General features: G+C 41.1%; 1 protein-coding gene across 3 annotated transcripts in view; it reads right to left on the bottom strand.

Moving 5' to 3' along the window:
* Positions 1 to 20,652, bottom strand: part of FER (FER tyrosine kinase) — a 223,864-nt gene that overhangs the window by 81,172 nt on the left and 122,040 nt on the right. For all 3 annotated transcript variants that reach the window (XM_084833846.1, XM_084833845.1, XM_084833847.1), the window contains 2 exons: positions 12,359 to 12,415; positions 2,521 to 2,636 (listed from right to left, as the gene is read on the bottom strand). In XM_084833846.1, the coding sequence (XP_084689972.1) occupies positions 2,521 to 2,636; positions 12,359 to 12,415 (173 nt within the window). The remainder of the gene's footprint in view (positions 1 to 2,520; positions 2,637 to 12,358; positions 12,416 to 20,652) is intronic.

The following is a 20,652-nucleotide window of genomic DNA, read 5'->3' as shown; positions in this document are numbered from 1 at the left end:
GAACAGAGAAAAGTAACATTTCAGGAAAAGCTCTCCCAATAAATATGCTCATTCACAAATAAACCATGATATAATCCAACTCTTTACTTGGGTCTGGAAAGCTCAGGTGTGCATGTCAGCACAGCATCTGGTTGCAGGACACAAAGGAACAAAAGAAAAGGCCTTAAGCTGGAACTAGAGAGCAGTAATTTCTTATCTAAATATTGGCTCAATGCATTTCAAGCTGTGGTCTTCATCAGAAACATAGGGCAACGATTAACGTAATTCACTAAATGCTACTTGCTAGAACAGGGATGGGGATCCACTGGGCTGAAAATGTCCCATGAAGATTCCCCATCTGGCCTGCCAGGTTCTTCTCCAGGCCACAGCAGCTGATCAGAGATAAGAACTTTTCCAGCTGCACAGTGAAGAAAAGGAACATTTGCCACTGCACAGCAGGAAAACGCTCATATCTCTAATCCCTGCAGGGGAGAGGGGATGGAGCCTGTGGAGGAAGTTGCTAAATGATTCAGCCCTGCTTACTTCTAAGGCTTATTCTGCAGAGACTTGCCCTGCTGAGTAGATATGCTGAGACTTATCTTGTTTATGTATGTAGAGATGTAGGAGCTTGGTATTTGGGGTGCTATTTTAAAGTGCTGCTGAGTGATTCAGTTCTGCTTACTTCTGAGTATACATGCAGAGGCTTTGTCCTGATTACTCATGAGTAGGCATAACATTAATAATAATCACATTCTTTGCCCCACCCACTCTGCCTTTGGCCCAGGCCCACAGATGGAATGCGGCCCCCGAGACCTTTCCCAGATTGGAATTCTGCCCTCGGGCAGAAAAAGGTTCCCCACACCTGTTCTAGAGCTACCTTGAGGCCTGCCTCTCCCTTTCCTCCTTCAGTTTGTGGTGCTGCTCCCCCATCTCTTCTTTAGGACCTAGGGGTTTCTGTACAGATTATCTACCCAGTCCATATGACATGGACCAGTAACTCTTACGACCACTAATAGTACTGAGATAAACACTCCATTCCTTTGGAGTGTCCCCACTAGCATGGATACCCCTCTGTCCTCCACCGGTCCCTCTGTCTTGTGTCCCCGCCCTCACTCCACCACCCAAACACCCAGCCAGCCACTGACTTGTTCCTACCACGAAGTCTGTGAAGGTACAACCTCCATACAAATACTAGGGATGCTGGATCCCTAGTAAAAGGCAGAGGTGAAAGGTGGGTGAAAGGCAGAGGATGTTTGCCTTGCCAATCTTGCTATGGGCAAGGAACACTGGAACTGAGGCTCCATGCACATAGAGCAGTCAAGAGCTGCATTGGGGCAGGCATGTGTTATTTCTCCTTCTTGGCTCCCAGTGTGCATGAATGCATGCAGAACCTTTAGACCATGCCTTCTGCATACCCCGTTGAATTTGGCAGAGAGCAAAGGAACCATGACCCAAACACTAAAGATCTGAAGAAAAGATCAAGGCTGAGAGGAATTTGGCTGAACACAATCAACTCTTCCACTACCTATCAGTCTATAGTTGGCTTCAGCACGGGCAAGGTTCCAACTCAAATTCACTCACATTTATAGTCTCAGTAACCCTGTGAAGCATATTTCGCTAAGTTTCATGACTGAGCAGTAATACGAAACCGAAGTCACACATGCATGTGAAAATCCAGCTACATAACTACTACACCACACAAAGCCATACATGAAAATTGTAGCTGGGTATAAACCTAGAGAGGCATTAAGGGTCATGCAAGATTTCTGTACAGTTCTACTTTGAGATACCTTATTTAAAAGTATAGCAAATGTTTAAAGATACACTAATTCAGTCTCAGTAAGGAATCAGTATGGAATAACTTCCATAGCTGCTGGTTTCTCAGCAAAAAACAGTAAAATCAGTTCAGTCCAAGATGTTTTCAAGAGTAAGAGAGTGTCCCAATTCTGATTATTACTACAACAATGAGATTGTGCCAGCTATTATTTTAGCAGTAAGATAATCTAACTTGCAACCTTTTCCAGCACATGTATACTGATTTACGTAGGATGTATACTTATTTTCACCTTTATTACTGTTATGTATTTGGGGGGGCGGGGAGGGTACTGTGGGTTAATATTGTTTTGAACCTTGGCAGCTCCTATAGAGCTGGGAGTAGCAGCAGTGGGCGAAGCTTCTGCTAAGTTCTGCAATTGTGTGTGTGATAAATAAAGGGCAGTTGTGTTTGAGGCCTGCTGAGTCTTACCGTGATTCCTTCTACCTATACAACAATTACCATACTGGATTCCCTTCATACAACACACTCCTCCCAAAACAGATATTTCTTCCAGAGAGGATTCATTCAAAAGGGCGGGGGGGGGGGGGTCTCCACCACCATCCATGTGACAATAACACCACTGTTCATTTCAAATAAGTTTTCAGGTAGAAAGCACTGAGTAGTTAGCGCCAACCTAGTAAATGAGATCTATTTTAAAACTACATCCACATTTACATATTTAATGGATCCCAAGTGCATATTTTATTTCAGTTTTCACCACTCACCTGGCTTCTGATAAAAACTTGATTTTCAGCTCTTGAGGAAGGTCTTCCTTACATGTTTTTACAGCAACAGGGGTTTTATCTTTTAATGTTCCCTTATACACTTCACCAAAATTACCCTGAAATTGCAGATTTTACAAGTTGTCAGTGAACAAAGATAGTGGTGATCTGAGCCAAATAAAATTCTACAGCGCAGAAAAATATCACAAGGCATCACAACATGGCTGCGTCAATGAGAAATATTTTTATATAAGCTTACTACATGAGTTACAGAAGGAGATGCACTTTTTTAACTCAATAAATTCAGTTTAAACATTTTTGAAAAGATGATAGGTTTGGAAAAGATGATCAAGTTTTTAGTCAAACACCATCTTTATATAATAAATGTTTAATATCTTATAGTCTGCCCCATTATGTGTGAACTGCCCTGAGGACTTTTTTTTTGTAACGGGCAGTAACCAAATGATGTGAACAAATGAAATCTTAATTTGTTTGATGGACATGAGGGATGAGGTCTTCTTGGCGGTGGCCCCATGCTTGTAAAATTCTATTCCAACTGAAGTACATATGGCCTCATCATTACAGGCCTTTGAGGCCGCAATCCTACACACACCTACCTAGGAGTAAGCCCCACTGAATTCAGTGAGACTTACTTCTGAGTATGTATAGAATTGTACCATAAGCAGGCTTTAAAGCCCCAACTACTTTTTCTTAAAGGGATACTATTGTGCTGCTGGTTTCCTCTGGTGAGAACAGTTTTAACCTACTTCTACTGATGTTACGGTTATTTTGCTGGGCTGTATGTTATTGTTTTGATACTGCTCTTTTTATTGCTCTTTTATTATTAATTCCACCATTGTTTTATGGCTAAATTTGAGCATTAATTCTATTTTTATATATTGGAAGTCACCTTGTAAGGGTTTGGCCCTCAAAAAGAAACCTAAAAATACCTTAAATAAATATAATTTTAAACTTGCCTTACTTCACTGTAATCATCCAACGTGAGCAAGCCAACACTTCAGTGTTTCACAAAGGGTTTGACAGAACAGTAGGAGAAATGTACCTAAGTAATCCAGTCCTCCCACCACTCCTCGACCCACCAAACCCGGTTGTCTTCCTTTCAACGACCTGGCATGCCTATTACATGCCTTCCTTTCAATGCCTGTCCTTCTCTGTATCAGCTGCACAAAGCCCAAGCTCCTTTCCAAGACTTAAAAGGGTGGGGGGTGGGATGGGGGTGCAACTAGCCAAGTCACCTGGCTTCTCCTTACAAGGGAGAAAAAGAAATAGGAGAAGGATCCTCCTGCTGCTGCGAGAATGGAGGGGCAAAGTGTTTGGCCTCACTTCGCTGATCCTAGCCCACCTCTCTGCCCTCCTAAATATCCTCTATCCAGACTGTAAGGCAGGGGTAGGCATAGTCTGGCTAGTATCCAATGCTAGTCCTATGTAGAGTAGACTCACTGAAATAAATGGGAGTTAGCTTAGTTGTAACTAACTCAAGTCTCATTCATTTCAATGGGTCTACTTGACATAGGACTAACTGGATACTACCAATTGTGTTTTGAACAACTCTCATAAGCCCAATCACCATGAGCAATGGGCAGGGATTATGGGAACTGTCGTTGAAAACATCTGGAAGGCATCAGGTTGCCTACCCCTGCCATAAGCTTTTGTTCAGGGTCTTGTCATTTGGTTGTGATTTCCGGAGAGAGTCTACACTTAGAACTATCGGGGTAAACTTTTCCACTTGCTCTGCTCCACCCTCTTCCCTGGGACCTTTATAAGGAGCTGCTGCCTGGAAGCTGGCTGCCTTTGGGCAATGCTGCAGCTAGGCCAGGGACCCCACAACCCGGTGGGGGGGGCAAAGGGAAGGTAATGGGGCCCACCGCAATCAGGCCCAGCATCAGCACTGGGCTGGCATGGGCATACCAAGATGCTGTTCACTGAAACATCCTTCCTCTTATTAGATAGATAGATAGATAGATAGATAGATAGATAGATAGATAGATAGATAGAGTCAGGGCGTGGCTGGTTGGGCATGTACATAGTTGCAGATGCTAATTTTATTATTTTTACTGGCAAAGCAGGGACCAAGAATCTTTAATACCCATATTTTTCACCAGTTCCCCTCTATATGTTGGTGACAAATGGGGGAGTTGCCACCCATTAAAATTAAGGTAAAAAGTGTGCTCTGGTTATTGTAAGTTTGGGAGATGCTGCAATTAGGGCTACTTAATAATCTACACTAAATAGAAACATTGTCCGCTTACTGTTTCCATGACACTTCTTGGACCATTTTGCAGAATACCTGGTGGGGTGTGTGTGTGAGTGTGTGCGTGTGTGTGTGCGTGTGTGTGAGAGGGGGTGGGGCGCGGGCAGGCAGGCAGGCAGGCAGGCAGACATTGAAGAGGCATCAGCTAAGCTGTCAATTGCTCCTCACCCAATTTTCACATATTTCTCTTTATACCTAGGTTTGTTTGATGGTCCTACTGTCAGGCTAGAATACAAGACTCATAAAAATAACTACATTTCTAAGTTTTACAGAAAGTCTGGTAAAACTGTTGTTACTGAGATTTGCCACAGGATAAAGAATAATTAGGTAGGAAAGTTGAAATAATGCAACCTGAACTAATATAATGACACCATGAAATCACTTTAATCTAAGCAATTTTAGCCTCGAGGTATATGATCCAGTTTTGTCCAAGGCTGAAGAAGCAGCATATTGAGGAAAAGGACATCAGTGACATGGCTTGCTTTAGTTTCTTCTTTTTCAGTACTTGTGCCCGACACACGTGTAACTCCAGTGGCATGGGAGACAGAGAAGTGCCATTCCTTCCCACATAATTCAGATAACATGAGAAGGTATGGATCATGCAAGAGGAGCCCACAGTACAACTCCTCCGATGCCAGCACCAGTCCTCAAAAATTGGGCTAACACTGGTATAGGAAGGCACCACAGTATGGACTCTTCCCAGAAACTTCACATTACCCTGGTGGTGTGAGAATAAGCAGCACAGCTCCCACATCACCAGGGTAACAAAGATTCCAGGCCCTAAGCTTATGACCCTCTTTCAAAGCACAGAGAACACACTCTTACAAAGCTGCAAAACCAGCCAAGGAAAATGAAATCAAAGGTAACAGCTCTTTTAGCTGTTTTTATTTCAGAAGGAGAGTATGTGGCTAAATCTTAAAGGTTCTCCTGATGTAACTGTGTATGGGATTTTTGCCTTAAGTGAAGGTATATATAAAGATCAATATGTACAGCCAGAACATACAGAGAAAACTCTTTTGAAAATAATAAACAAGTCTTTTAAATCACCACCACACAAACCTGAACGTGAATATCCAGACTAATTTGGAAAGCAGAAAGTGCAAGAGACACACACAAGCTGTAAGAGGAGAAGATAAAACTAATAGATAGGGTGTTGCAGTTAAGTAAGAACTTTCAGTTTATTTCTGGTGAGATCTCTCTCTCTCTCTCTCTCTCTCTCTCACACACACACACACACACACACACAGAGAGAGAGAGAGAAAATACTGTAGTATTGTCAATGTAATCTGTAAGTTATAAGGACTCAGTCTCTCAAGACTGCCTCCTCCATGTGTGTGTTTATATCATTTAGTGTCTGCTCAGTCGCTCTTCTTTCAGTCAAGTGAAATCTATGATGGAATGGAGCAGGGCCTTCTCCACTTCAGCATTTGTGTCACTTTATGGAAAATGCTTCCAAATGAGACCTATACCAATGATGTTTCACAAGCAGGGGAAAAACAAATGTCTGTTTCAGCAGGTGTTCCTTGTATAATATGAGGCAACTGAATATAATATAAGGCTGTGGTTATTTTATATGCCATTCTCTTGTGTGTTGGGGTTTTTCTCTAGCTGATTGCTTTTATTAATGTATTTTAGACTTGGCATGCGTATATCACTTTGGGTGTTCCATGTAACAGAGAATTGTGGCAGACATGCTAAAGAAGTAAAAAAATAAATAAACATAAGTCATCCCCATTTCAGAGGTTATTTTCTCCCTAAGATCACAATCTAGGTCAGGAGTAAGCAACCTTTTTGGGCCTGTGGACACATTTGACACTTTTAATTGGTCACACATGCAGATCTGACTTGGGGACGGACGGACATTTTCTTGCCCTCCTCTTGGGATTTTCACTTTTCATGCTCCTCCCTCTGGTTTCTCACTTTTCATGCTTCTCCCTCTGGTTTCTCACTTTTCATGCCTCCCACCCCTCTCTAGTTCTAGTTCACCCAAACTCTAGCGTTTGGGGCGCTGAGTTCACCCTCAGCGCCCCAAACGGGCAAATCAAGAGATCCCACACTTACCTGAACATGGGATCTCTTGGTTCAGGTTTCCCTAGATTGTTTGCAGGGTTGACCCTGCCAAGAGGCAGGCAAAAGTGACTTGTTTCAGGCAGCATCATTAGGGGGAGAATAGATGAAGGCAAGAACTGGTATCTGACTGGTGCAGCAAGACTATTAAAGTGTTGGCCATAGTGGGGTGGGGGGATCACTGATTGAGGGTCAGGGGAGATGGGCGGGGAAGGAAGCATCCAAACACAAGGTCCACTCCCACTGTTTTCCCAAGGACAATCCTTGGCCAGGGATGAGAGGGTCCTGAACCTCCATATGTCTAAGTCAACATCTTCTTTAATAACGTGGATGACTGAGTAGAAATTATGCTCTACACATCTCCATAGGATACAGAAATAAGACTGATACATCCTATGCTTAGAAGTTACATAGGAAAGGGCTGTGCGTGCACAGTGTGTTTCCAGCATTCCGCTTGCACAGAAAAAAGAGGTTCATGTACAGGGCTCTCTATGTTGCAGCCTTACAGCACAATCCAAAGTAAGTTAAGTTGCTATCTAAATCAATGGGATATAAGCTCACAGTTATGTGCTTAAGTTAATTGGATTTATGTGCCTCTAGCATTCTCTGGATTTCACCCACAACACTTCCAGCACATTTCAAATCATAAACTGGAGACGAGAATGATCTGGCCTGTTTTAGTATGGCTGAGGGCTCCATCTGGAAGTTCAGCATGCACCTAACCATGCATCCATGCATGTCTGCCCCAAACTTGTCCCTGGTGTTGAATAAACGTATAAAGCCCTCGTGCTGTATACACAATATGCCCAGACTGGAATGGCAAAGCAGAGACCCTGCTATCATCCAACATCCAAAAGCTTGGGGAATCATACTGAAAACATCTCTTGCCCAGAGCACACAGGAGATCTGCACAGCTGACACCCAGAAGTACCAGGCTGTGGTCTGTGTGTGTGTGTGTGGGGGGGGGGCAGGTATGTACACTGCCAGGGTCCTCTCACACAAACTGGCAACTACAAGGACCTACAAGGTTGCAGATGCTTCCTTCATACAAAACAGCCTGCAAGGTAATGGAGCAGTGACAGTTTGGCAGCCTGCAGGGGTCACAGAAATTTGTACAGCTACAAATATGATATTGAGCTGTCTTGGTCATCACCCTGCAGCTTCCAGTAGTGAACATCTCCCCATCTCTGTTTTGATGCTGGCAAGAGCATACCGCCTAGTGAGCAAAGAACAAGAACATGCCTAATATATGAGAGGTATCCATTACTCTTGCATAAAGCTTCAAGAGCTGGCATACTGCTTTCATCAAGACAGTTTGGTACGACAACACAAGGTACTACTTTGTCTATTTTATCTCTCTCAAGGCGGAAAAGGTTTTTAAACACTGTGTGTGTGAGACTGAAACACAGATCTGGCACCTGTCCTGGGGGAAAACTAACAGGTGGAGAAAGTGGAAAGCATCCTTCTCCTGTCCACTGCTTCTTCACAGCACATTGTGCCCTCCTGACCCCCACTTGCAGTAGAGAAGTAGTGTTTAACCCTCCCCAAACGTCTCCACCAGCAGGGTTCCAGACTTGTGTTTCCGTTGCACAGGCTTGGATCTGGAACTGGAACTGTAGGGAAAGGGAGCTGCAGGGGAAAACTGGTGGAAGAGTCAAACATCCTCCCCTCCTGCCTATCACTTCTCTGCAAATTGTGCCCTTCCATCTCAGATCTTCTTAAGTGCCTGGACTTTGAAGACATGAGGTTCAGATGGAATATGTAGCTCCATCCACAGTTTCTTGAACCAAATATACCATTTAATCATCATGGACATTCTGCTACATTTAGAAAAAAAAAAATTCTGATGATGAAGCTTGAATGAAGATTTTATTAAGTATTAATTCTTTAGCTAATATTACTTCCATGTAACATTATGTTCCTGTTAATTTTTTTAATCTGGTTTGCCCATACTTCTGTATCCACAACTTCAAATTTAAGGACAAAACTGTGAGGACTGAGTAGGAGCAACCTTTAATCAGGTATTTTTCTTTTTGAAGAAAAGAGAAACCATGCTTTCTTTGTAACACTTATGATCTCATGCAGTGGCAAATACGAAGTATCTGCTTTTATGTTACAAAATAAATCAGCAGCAATTTTCTTTGGAATTACTGGGCTCAGTAGAGAGTGATTTTAATTAAATTAATTTACGATTTGTCAAGGTGAGAGAGACACATTCCAGACCTAAATTATTTGACAGTTCTCTGTGGAACTTCACACTTTTCATAAACCGAACTCAAAAGCTTGATCCCTTAACTAGTGTTTATTTTATTTTTTCGCCAAACTTTTCAACTTCTCATCTCGGAACCATAGTATGCCTTCCATCCAGCCATATTTGTGGGGCAGGTGCTATTTGACCAGCTGTTCATTTTGTGTTCTGCAATCTGTTGATCTCCATATAGGCAGCTTTTATTAATCAGAGCATAAGATATGAAACATATATTCTTCAGAGTCATTCATGCTGCTGACTCAAGCTAAGCACTATCTTCACTTAAGTTCTACTGACTTCAGTGGGTGGATTCAGAACAAATGTTCATATAATTTAAGTGTGTTTAGGTTTGGGGCTCAGGTATGTTCGGCCTTCAGAACAAGTATGTAAAGCACTGCATTCATTATCCATGTCATTATTCGACTACGGTTAATGATGGTTCATTTTTTAAAGTTGCATCATTAAGGTATGGGCATTCTCCCTCTCTATGGAACTCCCTGCCTGCCTGTTTGTTTGTTTGTTTATTTATTCAAAACATTTCTATCCCACCCTATATCATTAAGATCTCAGGGTGGCATACAGATAAAATCAATGTAAACAATATAAAACAATAAATAATTTAACACATAAAAACATATCAAACAAACAAGCTAAAACCAGTTAAAATCTAAAATAATAAAACAGTTAAAACAATGTGCTAGGGAATGCATTTAGCCCTCAAAGGCTTTGGTAAAAAGCCACATTTTTACTTGGCACCTAAACAAGACCAATGTCTGCGCCAATCGGACCTCCAGGGGGAGGGCATTCCACAACTGAGGTGCCACAGCAGAGAAGGCCCTTTCCCATGTCCCATCATAGTGTATGTCCCATACTGGTGGGACGCAGAGGAGGGCCCCTCCAACAGATCTCAGTTCTCGGGCAGGCATATATAGGGAAAGGTGCTCCCTCAAATATCAAGGTCCCAAGCCGCTTAGGCACCTCAGGCAGGCACCAACACTGTTTCATTTTCAGCACCTGCTCAAAACATTTTTATATAAACAAGCCATCCCTGACTTTTATTTAAACAAGCCATTTTATTCACACAATTGGATTTTAAAGGTTTTAATTCTGTATTTTGATGATGACAGCAACAATTATTTATTACTCTTTTCATAGTTCATGGTTCAGATATTTTACTGGACATAGAGCAGTGTATAAATCTTGTACATAAATAAATCTTAAATTAGTGCTTGGCACCTCACAAGGAGCTATATATTTTCTGTAGTTTCCTGTACAAAAATAAAATGTTTCTGATTTGGGAATCATGTGATTAATACCAAATATATGCCATACCCAAATGTGTTACTATTTTATGTACAGTAACCAATGTACTATGAGCCTAAAGGCTATAACCTTTATATCTGTATTTTGCACTATTCATTTTATCTGGGAAAATTTATATCCCACCCTTCCAATATCATACCAGCATTGAACAATATCATTGAACAATATTCAGTAAAATGTATAAACTGCAGATGAAACCAACTAAAAGCCACAGATCTGACCATTGTGATTTTCAGTTCCTATCTCAAAAGCTGAATGCAAAACTAGAGGCTACCAGACAAAAGAATGCAAACCACACAGCCACATCCCTTCCTCACGTTTCCCAATAATGTCCAGTTGAAGCAGATGCATGACATGAAGTCACTGCATTCTGCACTTTCTCATTGTCCTCTGTTCTCTGAATGCTGCAGCCAAGCAAGTGTTGCAGGGTGGGAAATACTGAACATGAAGACGATGTTGTCATGCATTGGCTTTAACTACATGATACCAGGAGATGTTTCAGTGAACATCTAGTTCTGCCATCAGTATTTTTACCCAGTGGTAGCAATTTAAAAAATCCCCGTTATTGTTAGAGCCAAACTAGATACGGCAGGAATAACTATGTGTGTTTTTGATGGAGCTGTTTTGTTTGCATAAAAAAGTGAGGAGGGATATCTGTTTTACACAAAAAAGGGATCTATACCTGAGAGAAGCTAAACCCTCCCCCTCCCCTGCCCTACCTTGCTGTGCTCACGTCTTTTCACACACCTTTCTCCCAGCCTATTTCCAATAGGGGGATTCAAAGCAACAGAGAAGAATGAGGGAAGAGAAAGATTCAGTTCCATTTACCCACATGCTCCTTCTTATGTAAAAATATCCTTCCCCATGTTACACATGAATAGGACAGATACATGTATAAATCACACAAGAGTGCTTTCGCCACATCTGGTTTTATTCCTCAGTCCAAAATGTAGCTTTTGTAAATCTGTTTTATTCATGTTTTAGATTAGGGGTGGGCAACCTGTGGCCTTCCACATGTTTTGGCCTACAACTTCAATCAGCCATGCCAGCACAGCTAATGGTGAGGGATTATGGGAGCTTTAGGTCAAACCATCTAGAGGGCCTCAAGCTGCATCTGTTTTAGATGCTCTGAAATATTTGTATTTTTTGGTCTATCGTATGCTGCCCTGGGAACACCAACTGGCCACTCACTGAAGGTATAAGTTTCAGAAACAAACAAAAACAAAAAGGAGAACTATCTGCAAAAAAGAAATGTTAACAGTGGTAGCAATGGAAAAATGTGGAAAGATGGGAAACTAATAATTTACAGGAGCTTGGATAGTTGATTGCTTAAAAATGCTTCTAACAATATTAACTCCTGCAGCTAACTGTTCTGAATAATATAACCTTCACAAAAGTTAACATTACATTCTAAATGTTATGTATTCTAGGTGGTACTGTGGGTTAATTATTGCTTTTGTACCTTGGCAGCTCCTGTAGAATTGGGAACAGCAACAGTGGGCAGAGTTTCTGCTAAGCCCTTACTTCTGTGTGTGCTGTATAAAGAACAATTGTGTTTGAGGCCCTGTGATTCCTGCAGTCATTCTTACTTCTAATACAACACTAACACAAAGCAATTTTAAAGTTACCACTTACGGCATGAGCCTACCAAATTTAAGCATTGGCCTGTTTGTTCATTGCAATGGAAGTGCACTTAAACCCCTCCTTAAAATCAATAGGTTTGATTTTATGCTTAAAATGCTTAACTTCAATGGGATTTTGCCTATTGTTTATATGATGAACATTTTAAATTCCAGCAATTTTTATGTTTTGCTACACAACATAGAAATGCTACATATTGGGGTGGCAAAGAAACTGAAAAGTTCTCATAGTCATTACTATACTTTGGACTCTAAGCCTAAAGTTCTCATTTAGATCAGGTGATTACTTACTTTGCCTAGTAATTCTCCCAGTGTGACGTCTTCATGATTCAGAAGCCATTTCTTATCCTGCAGTAAAAAACAAACACCAATGTTTAGTCCACAAAACACTGCATTTCCACAGATAACATCTGTGAGCTAGCAGGAACAGACCTAAAGGGATGATTCAGTGAGACTATTCAATCAACAACATACTAAGAACCTATAACCTCAAGAGTAAGATGTTACTACACAACAGGATATTAAAATCATATTATTCCTGCCAGAAGATTAAGGCTTTGGTGTGATACTACATATCTATATCTGCATGTGCTCTTTCATAAAGCTCAGGATATATATCTATCTGTGATTTTTAAAAAATCAAATTACTTACTTTAATGAAAACAAAGAAACTTTCTTGTGCAGCATATAAAAAGCCAAATATTGCCGAAACAAGATGATTTAGCACAGAAAAGAATGGTTTTTATTACATAGACAAATGAACTGTATGTTAGCATCTATTGAATACACTAGATGCAAGATCATACTAGATTCAAGTAATATCTGGCATTAAAATAAAACAATAAACCTTATTACAATTGTACTAATGACCACCGAAGCAAACATTATATTATAGAAAATGCATTACCTGACTGTCATAGTTGTTAGCTATTTGAGGACATATATTTCGGCTGGGAAGATTTGTTGGAAGATTTTGTTGGAAGATTTTGTTGGAAGATTTTGGTACTGTTCAGTATTATCTTGTAGTGATACCAGCTATTTAAGTACTTATTAACAGGTCAATGTATACACACACTGATAAAAATTTCAGAATATAGTAAGATACATTGGACTGGTTCACGTGTCCCAATAAGCCACCCTGAAAACAAGCTACGGTGGGCTGGTTATTCGCTCACTACCCCATGTTACTCCTGACAGAGGATCAGGCGCTCTGAGGCTTGCCACGGCTTGTTTTCCCTTTAGTCCTTCCACCCGCTCCTGGCACATATCCCACAGGCCTTTGTAGCACAACCTCAGCAACCTACTCTGCCAATGAGCACAAAGTAGAATTTGTTTTGTAGAATTTCTTTTCATCCTTGTGGATATTTGCACATATTTAACACGTGTGTTTTTTAAACTTTTGGGGAGATTTGTGGAAATTTGGTATAGTGCTATAACTACTGCACTTTAGTGAATTTGTGCATATCTTCCCAAAAAAGGGGGAAATAACACTAAATATGTGCAAGTCTCCCCAAAGGTAAAAACAACATTATATTTGTTCAAATCTCCCTGAAGTTGCGGGACGGGGGGGGGGGATGTTAAATACGGGCAAATCTCCCTGAAGGTGAAAAAAATGACACTCAGCTCTACTTATCCTTTTTTTCTGACAATGGATTCCCTGAATCAGCATCTAAAATTGATAATGGGTTGGGATGAAGGTGAACAAGCTTTATCTTACTATAAACCAAACAGAATAGGTGGTCTGGTCAACCTAGGGCTAGGAGTAGGTGGTCTGCCTGTACTGCAAGGAGTCACATTCCCACTGAAAGAGCAAGCTGACAGTCTGGAGTTGCTCCTGAATCTACCATTACATCTGGATAAAAAGGTTGCAAGTGATGCCAGAACTGACTTTTTATCAATTTATGTTGACCACTGATATATTGCACTAGAAACTTCCTGTTCAGCAGTGCTGTCTACAGCTGAGCTGCCCTTGAAGATCTTCAGAAACTGGAATGGGTTCGAAATGCAGCAGCCCAGATTCTGACTCAAGATTAGCTGCTGTGGTCATATTATTCCTGTTTTAAAAGAACTCAATGGTTTCCAGTTCACTTCCAGGTTCAATCCATAATAGTGGTTCTTTTCTTTAAACCTCTACATCAGAAATAAGCAACCTTTTTGGGCCCATGGGCACATTTCGCAATTTGAGAAACTGTCCTGGGCACCACCACAAAATGGGCATACTGAAGATGAAAGCATCAGGCTGCTAAGAATGGCTCTGAGCCCCATATGTGGACCAGAAGCATTCATGGGAAAAGAAGATGGGAGCAGCTGGAAGCGGTCACTGCACTTTGAAGCAATGCCAGCTGCCAGTAAGAAGTTTTATTAAAACCAAACAAAAAAAGGAGAAGGAATAGGGCACCTCAGCAGTCATGAAGAAAGGTGTCAAAAAACACAGTTATGCCCACAGGCACCATGTTGCCTATCACTGCCCTAAACAGGCTGGAACTAAGTTATCTTAAGGAGTAGCTTCTCCTATACGGCCTCCTACTTGCCTGGGGGCTCAGATGATTTGATGAGACACTGCTGTGAGTGCCACAACCACCAGAAGCTAGTCTGATGGCAATGAGGAATGAGTATTCTCAGTAATTTTTGTGACCTACCCAGAGAGCTTTGGCTATTGGACAGTATAGAAATAAATAAATAAATAAATAAATACCCCTACACTTTCGAATTCCCTCCCCAAGTGTTCTGCATGGCCACCACATCACTGTTGGTTTTCAGGTGAAAAGAAAGATGTTGGGGTGCTGAAGGTTTCGATGCTGACAATCCTAAATATCTTATTTGCAGTTTATTCTGTTTCATTATTATTTTATAGTTGTTTCAGTATTTTATAGTTTTATGATTATTGGAGACTATCCTCTGGACCTGACATAGATCAACAGAGTAGTAACTAAACAAACAGAAAGCTGCATCCACACCCATCGGTGGCACTGATGCAAACTGCCCTGGAACACAAGGTAAACCAACACACCAATACATATAGGAGATGCTGGGAAAATAATTATTATGAAAAAGGAGAGAGAGAGAAAGCTAGGAATCCTTCTCTTCTAAAGCATTAGATTTAAAACTGGACAAAAATTTAATGTCAGAATAAATTTTGGATGCAATCCCAATATCCTATTCAACCTTCAGAAGCATGTAAGTAGACAAGAAAGCCTTCCCAAAAGAATGGTTCTTAAAGAGCTGCCACTCTGCATCAATCATCTCATCAGAAACGTTACACACAGGAGAAGCTATCTGCTTTTAATTAAATACTTTGGAAAGAAGGAGTTACCATAAGGATTAGAGCATTCACCTTCCTCCCTATGTAGCACCCTTGTCTCAAAGTCACTCACTACCAGGTAGGAAGAGGAATAAGATGATTGGCATTAAGGAGAGTAGCATAGGCTCTCTATGAGAAAAGATACACGAGTTGAGGACTCTTGAGAAGACTACAGACTGAAAGCATATATTCTGGTATGACTGAGAATCTAGGGAGTCAGTGGTGGACGATCAGAGGAATATAGTGGACTGGTGTATTCCGACTAAGGCAATAACTTTAGAGAGCGTTAGAAAGAGCTATTTTCACCTGCAGTGTATACATCTATTCCTTTGTTCTGCTACTGCAGGGGTGGAAACTTGTGACTCTCCTGATATTTTGGCCTATAACTTCCATCATCTCTTAACATTGGCTATGTTGGCTAGGGAGGGCTGGAACATCTGGAGGGATGCAAGTTGCCCATCCCTGTACTACAGCCTTTGGTGAAACTCATTTTGAAGATTTTAGTAGTTTTTCCAAGCAGTATTTGGAAAAAGAACTAGTATTTGGAAAAAGAACTAAAAAAAGAGCATGACCAGCCCTGTTGCAATAGACATGTGTATAGCTATTACTGGCATTACTTGATATTAGTAGTAATGAGTAACACACTCCTGGTCCCAGATGCCCATGGGTTTCTTAAAATTGGTGGGGGCTTCTTTTTAGCACATTTCGTAAAGTGTGCATATCCACTATTACTATGCAGCTCTTTAAAATGAAAAATAGTGCTTCCTTGATAACTAATAAGGAGGCACACACAGTAGTATTTAAGATTTTTTTTAAAGAAGCCATACATATCTACTTTAAAAGACCAAGTAGACTTTTAAAAAGGCAACAAATAATAATGCAAAGCTACCTACTCCCACAGCAATGTACTATTTGAAAAACACATTTAAAAATCCTTCCCCTAGCTGTTTTATTGTTGTAATTGAAAGAAATAAATCCACAATATCAAAAAGTAACAAATACTAAATTACAAGGTTGTTTTTTTTTAATAAGAACTATTATGGTTCATCAAGTATCAAACCACCCCAGTGCAGCTAGGGGCATGTAGAAACAGGATTCTACATGTGGATCCCTAGATGAGGGGTAGGCAACCTGGTGCCTGCCAGATATTTTGGACTACAATTCCCATAAGCCTCACCCAGCATGGCCAATGGTCAGGGATTATGGGAGTTGGAGTCCAAAACACCTGGAAAGCATCAGGTTGTTTACCTTTACCCTAAATGAATGAGAAACTGCATGAGCAAATGAGTTCTCAATGTGCAGTTCGCCTTTCTGATTCTTCAGGCTGAGGATACAGAGCCCTTTTAAACACAGCTAAAATCCGGAGCAGTTGGCTCTGAGAGGGAGTGGGTGGGGTCTGGATTCAATCCCATCCCTCTTCTGCTCCTCCTTCTCCAAAGAGATGGTTGGCTACTTTGTACGGAAACTACATCACAAAATACCATATCCCAGTTTACTAGGAGAAATCACCAATAATAGCTAGCATAAAACAGAAAATAACTTTGTTCAATCTGACAGATATCAGTTGTTTGCAAGGACTGTAAAGTGGACCCTATTCAAACAAAGTCCTCTGATTTCTTCCATTACTATCCATTTAAAATTTTCTTTGGCAAGTGTGTGCTCCTCTGCTGTATTACCTTCAAAAACACCTTATCTTTATTTAACAAAAAAAATCCCTTACAAGCAAACTTTACCTTAACAGAAGCTATTTCTGAAATTGACTTTCCTGAACTTCAGCTCTATAGCTATGTAAAGAAGATGGCACAGAAAATAAAATGAGGGTATGGGGGGGGGGGAAGCATGGGATCCAAGTAATTGCTTTAGGTAAGACCAAGATCTTGGAGTGGCCCAATGAAACATTTGACTTTCTGTCTTTGAACACCACACTTTCGTTGAGTTTGAAAAGTAATTTGCCATGAGGTTCTGTGACTGGGTTGATATTCAAGTCCCAAGTTCCCTGTGCAAACAGAACTCTGGTTGTTGAGATTCTGTTAACTGAAGAATGACCTTTCAGAAAACTATGGGTTTTGCAAATATTTCATGTAGGCTAGTTATATATTTTCTTGCAACTTTCAAGTCACTGAATTATCATTTTATGTCTGAAATCACTAGACAGGGCATGACATTGCCCTGTCTAGTTCAAGGCCATTTCTCTCTTAAGTATCCTTGAGTTTATATGATTTCTACTCTTTTAAATGGAAGATGGCAATAGCAATAAAGTACATCTACTCTACTTGTTCACCATTAACACTGCATGCCCAAGTGGAGAATTCACAGCTCTCAACCAAATGAGCCAGGTCGACAACAGAAGCTTAACTCTGCTTGTTGTTGCCCTAGCTGAATCTCAGGCAATTAGATTGCTGTGTGCTGGTACTGAATTCAAGGACATGCAGTGGATACAAAAAAAGATGCATATATTTTGGCATGAAGAAAACGTTTCATACGAAACATTCTTTAATACATTCTGTTTGTATTATTGTGCATCACCCAGAGTGGCCGAGTGACCAGCCAGATGGGCGATCAAGACATTTAATTAATAAATAAATAATCACAAATCCTTGTTCCCCTCCAGGGTGGGTGGACGGGTGGAGAAACCAAATAAACATAGTGGTGAGGCAAAACACAGAAGTCTTTCAGTCAGATGTCACTTAGATGCTCCACAGTCCAAAGCATTTCCCACTCTACTTCTCCACTAAGCAGCAGCACTCTGCCTCTGCTTTCCATTGCTGTGATGAGGAAAGATCCCATCAATTACACTGTCCCTTATCACCGTGTACACGTTGCTTCATCAGACTGACTAGAACTCTCAAGCCAAAAAAGTAACATAATGACTACCTTGAAAAGTAACCGCAACATTCTCTTGAAGTATTAAGCGGATGATCTCTTCGACTGAATTTTTTTAAAATTGCAAGAAGCAAAAATGTACTGTAATAAAAGCTGATGGATTTTCATATATTTCCACATTTTAAAGCATCACTGAATGACTCTTTAAAAACACTGACAACATGACATTTCAAAGATGTTGTTTGTGAGGAATATATCTGATGTATAATCCTTCAGAGGAATAATTAAACAAAATGGCACTATAAACTGCAATCAAATCAGCTGTCAGAGGGTGTTACCACTACGTATTAGCACATTAATCATTACCTGTGTTTTTCTTCCCTTTTGCAAACCTTTCAGTCAGACTGCTTTATTACACAAGCTTTGCACATTTGTTCCAGTCAAAATGTTCAGTCCCTGCAATTTTTTTTCCATGCCAAAGGATTATTCAAAATTTCACCTGGTTCCACAGCAATGTTCTCATGGGTTCTTAAAAAAAAAACAACCTCTGTATTGATGTGCATATGCAAATTTTGCTGCCTTGTTAAAGTCAGTTCCATAAGCCATCAGCAACTGAATGCTTCATAAATGGTCTATAAATTAATTCCATTATCCATGAGTTGCCTTGAATAGGATGTCTGTGTATGAAAGACTTATTTTGTATGCATGGATCAATTTTAGGTACACAAAATTACAGTGTCTTCTTATTTTTCCCTTAAGAGTACATCTGTTTTCCTAAGACAACATAATAATATCCCTTCTTCCAGCATAACTACTAGAAATTAATCAGAATAGCTACAGACTCCAAATGCAAGGCTTTTTCCCCACCTCCCTAACACTTACCACTTTAATCCCATAAACCAGGGATGCAGAACCTCAAGGCCAGGTGCCAAATCTGACCCTCCAGGGGTCCCAATCCAGACCTCTGCAAGCCCCTTGAAAGTCACACCCTCTTCTCCTGGCCCACCCCCTTTCCTCCAACCACCAGTCATTTGGTAGTTTCCTGGCTCTTGTGCCATTTTGCCCCTTTCTAAAAGGTTGAAATGCCTCTCCTAAAGCTTAGTTACCAGCAGCACGAGATTTAAGCTGAAATATGTTGGTATTTCGGGTATCTGGCCCCACCCCTTTTGCCAATGGCCCAGCATAGTACTGGAATGCAGCCCCCAGGAGTTTCTCTGAAATGGAATACAGCCCTTGGCTTGAAAGAGGTTCTGCAAAGGTAAAGGTAAAGGTGTCCCCAACCAGTCATGTCCGACTCTAGGGTGCGGTGCTCATCCCCGTTTCTAAGCCGAAGAGCCAGCGCTGTCCGAAGACGCTTCCGTGGTCATGTGGCCGGCATGACTGAACACCGAGTTGCACGGAACGCTGTTACCTTTCCCGCCGAGGCGGTACCTATTTATCTACTTGCAATTTCTTGCTTTCGAACTGCTAGGTTGGCAGGAGCTGGGACTGAAGACGGGAGCTCACTCCGTCATGCAGCACTCGGGTCTCGAACTGCTGACCTGCCGACCTTCCAGTCTGCAGTTCAGCTTCTTAACCACTAAGCCACCGCACCCCTGCCCTAAACCAACATTGCAAAATCTTTTTGAAAGTATTTAGTTCAGCCCCAAGGCATTATATGGATCCCAAAACTGGATACAAGCTAGAGTATGTGCTGATGTCACTCATTCAGCTTCCTCTAGGTGACAGAGGAGTACAAACAATGGCCCTTCATTAGTTGGACAATGTATTCCTCCATCTGGTCAATTACAAGTTCTTATTTTGGGGAAACTTACATGCAATTATAAGAAAACCAATCATTAGGAAGCCAAAGCAGACTAGCAAAGGGACAAGATGGGATGACAAATAAGAACTGGTAGCAAAGGGTCAAAGTTGTGACAGAGGCCATGGACAGGAGGAATACTGGACAATTAGAGAAAAATTAAACAGGAAGATGAGGCCGGTAGGCTGAGAATGAAGTTTTAGAAATGGGCTATCAATCTTTCATTACAGGAACAGCACAAACCCCATTTTCAATCTGTCTTCACCAGTTCCCTGATCTAGGAAATTTGAGCAATCAGAGCATTGCACTGCCCCTTTTACTATTCCCTTATTGCTGATTCATCATGCAAAACTCCTCCCTCCTCAGTACAACTGAGGAGGAGAACGGCTGGAGTAGGTACTCCTTGGAACCTCTTAAGGAAAAAGACCCTTAGTCAAAGACAGAGGTGATAAGACTAAAGCACAAGGAAAGATAAAAGAAATAAAGGCAGGTGCAGTAGCCAAGACAGACCGTGACTAGAGTTTTAGCCAACAAGACAGAGAAGAAGGGGTGGACTTCTGCAGTACTGCAGAGGGAAAGGCAATATGCATTGGCAACATACTGAATATTGGAAGCAAAGGAGAGGTACGAATCAAAGACAGAAGGCAAATTTATGTGCCA

Source organism: Heloderma suspectum, chromosome 2 (genome assembly GCF_057233095.1).
Source record: "Heloderma suspectum isolate Gila_16-S chromosome 2, 16-S_ref, whole genome shotgun sequence".
Taxonomy (NCBI): domain Eukaryota; kingdom Metazoa; phylum Chordata; class Lepidosauria; order Squamata; family Helodermatidae; genus Heloderma; species Heloderma suspectum.
The sequence above is the reverse complement of the archived record's forward strand: the minus strand, read 5'-3'. Positions and strand labels throughout refer to the sequence as shown.